At 41.8% G+C, this 5968-nt stretch overlaps 1 protein-coding gene across 1 annotated transcript; it reads left to right on the top strand.

Annotated features, from left to right (window-relative positions):
* The first annotated feature begins 295 nt into the window (after positions 1-295).
* LOC121921745 (pseudouridine-5'-phosphatase-like) lies at positions 296-970 on the top strand. The gene has a single exon (XM_042450254.1). The coding sequence runs from the start codon at positions 326-328 to the stop codon at positions 968-970; it is 645 nt and encodes a 214-aa protein (XP_042306188.1). The 5' UTR covers positions 296-325.
* The last annotated feature ends 4998 nt before the right edge of the window (positions 971-5968 follow it).

Genomic DNA, 5968 nt, shown 5'->3' with positions numbered 1-5968 from the left:
CTGCCCAGTGTCAGAATTAACAAGAAGAGAAGCCATGTTGTTAGACTGTTACACCAATAGCAGCCATTCAAGAGTCTGGATGGTGATGCCTTTATGTCAAACATAACCTTGAAGAGCATTTGTGGAGTAAGGTGAAATCACAGAAGCTGTCAGGGCAACAGCAGTGTGTAGTGCAACTAGGTAGCCTGATTTCTTGCTTGCCCACCCTTCAGTTTTGGCTTTGTGGCACCTTGTTTACTTCCATCACAGGGATCCCTGTTCTGACAGTCTGATGGCTACCTCTTGTGGCAAGCCACTGCAGCCTGTCACGCATGTCATTTTTGACATGGATGGCACTCTTTTGAACTCTGAAACCCTTTATACCATTATATTCCAAGAGCTCTGTGACAGCGTTGGGAAAAAATACACCTGGGAGGAGAAAACCTTAATCATGGGAAGAAAAGAAACAGATGCTATAGAAATTATTCGGAAGATCTTTGACATCCCCCTAACTACTGAAGAAATGAGGAGCGAAACTTTAAAGAAGAAAAGAACATTATTTCCTACAGCCTCACTGTTGCCAGGTGCTGAAAAACTGGTCCATCATTTACACCAGCACAAGATACCCATAGCAGTTGCTACCAGTTCTGCTCGCGAGTCATATGAACTGAAAACAGGCCATCTCAAACCCTTGTTTGGTTTATTCCATCATATCGTGTTGGGTGATGACCCTGAAGTGAAAAATGGAAAGCCACAGCCTGATATTTTTTTAACCTGTGCCAAGAGATTTGAACCTCCAGCATCTCCAGCCAAGTGCCTAGTTTTTGAAGATGCACCCAATGGGGTCAAAGCAGCATTGGTGGCTGGGATGCAAGTGGTCATGGTTCCCGATGAAAATTTGAAGAAAGAACTCACTAAAGAAGCAACTCTAGTACTCCAGTCTATGAATGACTTCAAGCCAGAAATGTTTGGCCTACCAAAATTTGATTGAGAACTGTTCCTGCCTCTTGAATAAACTTAGCCTTCCATGTCGGAAGAAGGAGCAGATGAGGTCTTTTTAGCAATTATTTTTTAATTGCTGAAAGAACTGGTATACCGTACTCTAATTATGGCCCTGTACAGACGGGCCAAAATAAAGCTGCTTCAGGTCAATTTGGAGGTGTGCTGTTTAAATGATACATGCGTCCTAAGAGTCGGGAAGTTGCGCCAAAGCTGCATTCCAGTCCTTAGGACACAGTGGCCAGAATCCTGCTTGTACACTTCACTAGCATAACTATGCTAGGGTAGTATCACACAAGAGAAATAGGCAATATAGAATTGGCAGATGCTGCCTGCTTTCCCTTGCCAGTACCACCATAGCGTGGCTCTGGAAAAAATCTAACTGCTATCACAGTTGTAGAATTCAAGGATATAGCTGTGTTAGTCTGTAGAATCAGTATGCAGAAAGATCTTGTAGCACCTTTGAGATTAACTGAAGTCTGACAAAGAAGTTGGCAGAAGTACTTAAATCTATGGAAGCTTATGCTGCCACCTTCTTTCTTTCTTTCAGTTAGTCTCAAAGGTGTCACAAGATCTCTCTCTACGTACTGCTAGCACAGTGAGAGCCAACTTGGTGTAGTGGTTTGAGTGTTGCACGACGACTCTGGAGACCATGGAAACAGTGACCCTGAGCAAGTCACGCACTCTCAGCCTCAGAGGTAGTAAAAGCCAGCCCTTCTCTGAACAAATCTTCCTAAGAAAACTCTGTAACAGGGGGCCTTTGGGTCATCGTAAGTTGGAAATAACCTGAAGGCACATAACAAGCTAGTGTAGTGTGTATCCATAGATTCCAGCCATAGTTTGCATGCTTAGGGTACTTAGGGTGGAGTGCCTGTGAACATCTACAAAGCTTGCTGTCTTTGGGAAGGGGATGAGGTCTAACTTAACAGAGCAAGATGGCTGCCGCAGGTAAGTGATTTGGGGAACCAGGAAAAGATTATGCTATTTATTTATTTACACTTTTTGCAAAACGGACTCAGAGAGGCTAACAACATTTAAAAAGTACAACTGCAAATATGCAAAACTGATACATTAAAATAAAATTAAATTGTTACAATATTAAAACGGATTGCATGTTAAACGAATAAAATGCAGTTAAAATAAAGATAAAGGTGTTTAAAACACTTTAAAACAATACAACTCCCCAGCCCGTTCTTTAAAAAAACTATGTTTTTAATGCCTGTCTGTAACAGGAAGGCCTTAGCCTGCCAGCGGAAGGACAACAAAGAGGGGGTTATTCTGGCCTCCCTGGGAAGGGAGTTCTACGGTGTAGGGGCAGCTACTGAGAAGGCCCTCTCTTGTGTCCCCACTCACCATTCTTGTGATGGTGGTGGGACTGAGAGAAGGGCATCTCCAGAGAATCTCAGAGCCTGGGCCAGCTCATACAGGCAGATACAGTCTGCCAAATAGCCTGGACCTGAGCCATATAGGGCTTTATAGGTCATAACCAGCACTTTGAATTGTGTCTGGAAACAAACTGGCAGCCAGTGGAACTGTTTCAACAGGGGCATTGTGTGGTCTCTGCAACCTGCCCCAGTTGACAGTCTGGCTGCAGCTGTTTGGACCAGCTGAAGTTTCCAAACACTCTTCAAAGGCAGCCCCTTTAAATGTGCAAAACACTCCTGGTCACTGCAGAGACTTGGGCCTCCAGGCTCAAAGCTGAGTCCAAGAGTACCCCCAAAGTGGGAACCTGCACCTTCAGGGGAAGTGTAACCCCATTAACACAGGCTGGATCCCTATTCCCTGATCTGCCTTCCAACTGAGCAGGAGCACCTCTGTCTTGTCTGGGTTAAGTTTCAATTTGTTTGCCCTCATCCAGTCCCATTACTGATGACATTCTGGTTTAGTGTTGGGTGTCTTCCACATATTGATGGCATCTCACCCCAAAACTCTGGATGACCTCTCCCAGAGGTTTCATATATATGTTAAATAGCATAGGGCACAGACCCTGAGGGATGCAACAGATAAATGGTCAGGGCATCAAGCAGGAATCCCCCAGCACCACCTTCTGGGGATTTATGGTTTTACAGTATATTATATTATGGTGTTCTACTGTTTCTGCCCATGATAGGGAGAGAGGCTAATTTTTATCTAAGGCAGGGATGGGAATATCTGGCCTTCCCAAAACTTTTGTTCTATGACTTCCATCTAGGGTTGCCATAAGTCAGGACCTCCAAACCGGGACAGATGTAGGACAAATGTAGGACAAGATTTTCAAATGGAGGACACTCTTTATAAAAATGGAGGACATGCAAAAAATTGCTGATTTTTAAAAAATGTTAATATAAATGCATGTTTCTTAGGCATGATCAAAATGGAGGACATTTTGGCATTATTCCTAGACAGATGGCAGAAATGTACTTCCCTTTCTGGCCAAACCACCCCTCTCCATTCCAAAACACACACGACACACATTTGGGCATTTAACATGGCTTTATTTAACATGGCCTCTTGCATATTTCAGAGGCTTATTCCATAACCAAACCCCTTGGGTTTAACACTTAACATGGTTTAACATGGGCATGCATATTTAACATATCAAGGTGATTTAACAAGAAGTGGATGTGGATGGGCCCTCGGTTTCAGGTTTCTTGCACCAACTGTACTTCTCAGAAGTGTGTACTTTCGCAAGATACTTTGATTTTTCTTCGCTGCTCATTAGTTTGTAAAAATCAGAGCAACTTACATTGGCCATATTGTACTGTATGTCCAGAATGGCCCGAACAGATGGCAAAGCTAATCTATTCCTCTCATCAATCCACTGGGCATTCATCAGTGAGAAAACTCTCTCTACATTGGCATTATGCCCTGGAAGAGAGAAGTAAAACTGCACTACCTTCAGAAACTCAGAATATTGTTCTTCTGAAACACAGCTTTTAAAAAATAAAACCCACTTCTTGTGTGCCAAAGTATCCAAGTCAGAATCTGTTTGAGTCTCGGACAGAAAAGCCTTCAGTTTTGTCAGCTGATCAAACAACCTGCCTTCATGAATAGTACAACAGCTATTTTTCTCTAGCCACAAAAAAGTACATTCTACCTCTTCCCATGAAACTGATGACTTGAGAAGTAGCCAATCAAAATGTTTGAGTTTAGAGAGAGACTTGCTCCATTTCGACAGATACTTCACACTTTCTTCATAAAATGACATAAATTCTTTTCTGATTGTTACAGATCTTGTTTCAGTCTTTACCTTTGAGGACAGGAAAGCTTTACTATGCCTTTCATTCAAAGTTTTAATTACTTCCTCTAAAACCAATCTCACTTCATTAACTGAAATGTCTTTTTTCTCAATTTTGCACATTGCCATTTGAAAGAGACTAATTTGTGAATGTACAAACCAAAAATAGACCGCCCCAGCTCCATCAGAGAAAAAAGATGTAATATGAACTGTGCATGTATCGGGAACAGACAAAAAATAGGACTTCAGTGGTTCAAACATCAGCAAGAACCTCTCTATTGCTGGAAAGAGACTTAACCACCTAGTTTTTACACTATTCAAGAGATCATGGTATGTTGCATTCACAAACTCACAATATTCCATGAGTGATGCAACCCTAACAGTGAATATCGAACAAATTATTATACACCCTCTCTATAGTAGCGTTAATATCAACTGAGAGATGGCGAACCCCGAATTGTATGGAGTTGTGCAAAATATGGGCAGGACACCCAACTCCAACAACTGTTCTGCCCAGCTTAGATTGCAGTTTGGTAAACACATTGTTTGTCCCTTTCCTTGACAAACCTCCAAAATTAGTATTTGTATTGTCTCCCCCAAATGAGCTAATTTTCCCATCAATTCCTTAACGTACAACAACACTGTGAAGGTATTCTGAAACAGTGTCAGAAGTTTCATTCTGCAATTCCACCAATTCTAAAAGCTTTGACTGAACACCCTCTTCTTTGTCAAAGTACTGAACAAGCACTGGGAATATTTTATGGTAATTATGGTTGCTAGCATCTGTGCTAACACCAATAAAACCACATTTGTCAAGGCTTTTTTTTTAATTCAGCCTGAATTAAAGGTGAAATTACATTGTTTACCACCGCCTCAGTTTTTGTCTTTGAACTTGAAAAGGTTGTAACTATTTTAGAGTCCCCAAAAATTTCAGACATCAACTTGCTTGTGCATACTGTAGAACTGTATGATTGGTGATGCTTAACAGTGTGGAAAGGAAATGTTACCTCTGCTAAAGCAACCTTTTTTGCTTCAGTTTTGCCTGGTGCAAAAAATGATGTTAACTGCTTGGAGGCTGAAGCACATTTAGCAGCATTCATATGCTTCGTGGTTGCAAGGTGAGAGGTGATGTCATTTCTCCCACCATGCGATATGGAAAAATAAGTGCTGTGAAAATGGGGAAAAAATGATGTTACATAAGTAACATTTAGGGATGGAGTAGTGTTTAATAATTTTCATTTCCACTTAGTTTACAATATGAACTTACTTGCACAGAACACATGTTGCTTCGAATTCCGTGCGACCCCACTTTATGGATGGGAACTCTCTTGTATATTCCTCCTTAAACTTCGTCCGCCTCTTGAGTTTGGTAGCCATGCCTTCAAATATGAAGATTCTAACAAAAAACACAAGGGCATATTTCAGTTGTCTGTTCATAGCTTGGATTGTTGGGATTATGTAACACTGAGCCATGATGGCTAGTGGTGCAAAACAAGAATGCCCAGAGGTGGTGACATTAATGTTGATTAAGGTGTGGCAGGACCTCAATCCCCCCCCCCAACGCACAGACAGGCCTGATAATATTATCATCATCATCACCACCGCTACAGCATGAGAGAGCCACTGAGGCTGAGAGAGTGCGCCTTTCCAACCCAAAGTGTATTTTTTAGGCTTTTCAGGCTAACTGAAGCCTGAAAAGCATAGAAATACACTTTGGGTTGGAAAGGCGCACTCTGTTGGCTCAGAGAAAACCAGATGTGGATATAGATGATG

This window comes from Sceloporus undulatus, chromosome 2 (genome assembly GCF_019175285.1).
Source record: "Sceloporus undulatus isolate JIND9_A2432 ecotype Alabama chromosome 2, SceUnd_v1.1, whole genome shotgun sequence".
Classification (NCBI taxonomy): domain Eukaryota; kingdom Metazoa; phylum Chordata; class Lepidosauria; order Squamata; family Phrynosomatidae; genus Sceloporus; species Sceloporus undulatus.
This window is presented reverse-complemented; position numbering and strand designations above follow the sequence as displayed.

Bases quoted from the DNA above. Each gene is read 5' to 3' on its own strand.
- LOC121921745 (XM_042450254.1), top strand. From the start codon at position 326: ATGGATGGCACTCTTTTGAACTCTGAAACCCTTTATACCATTATATTC.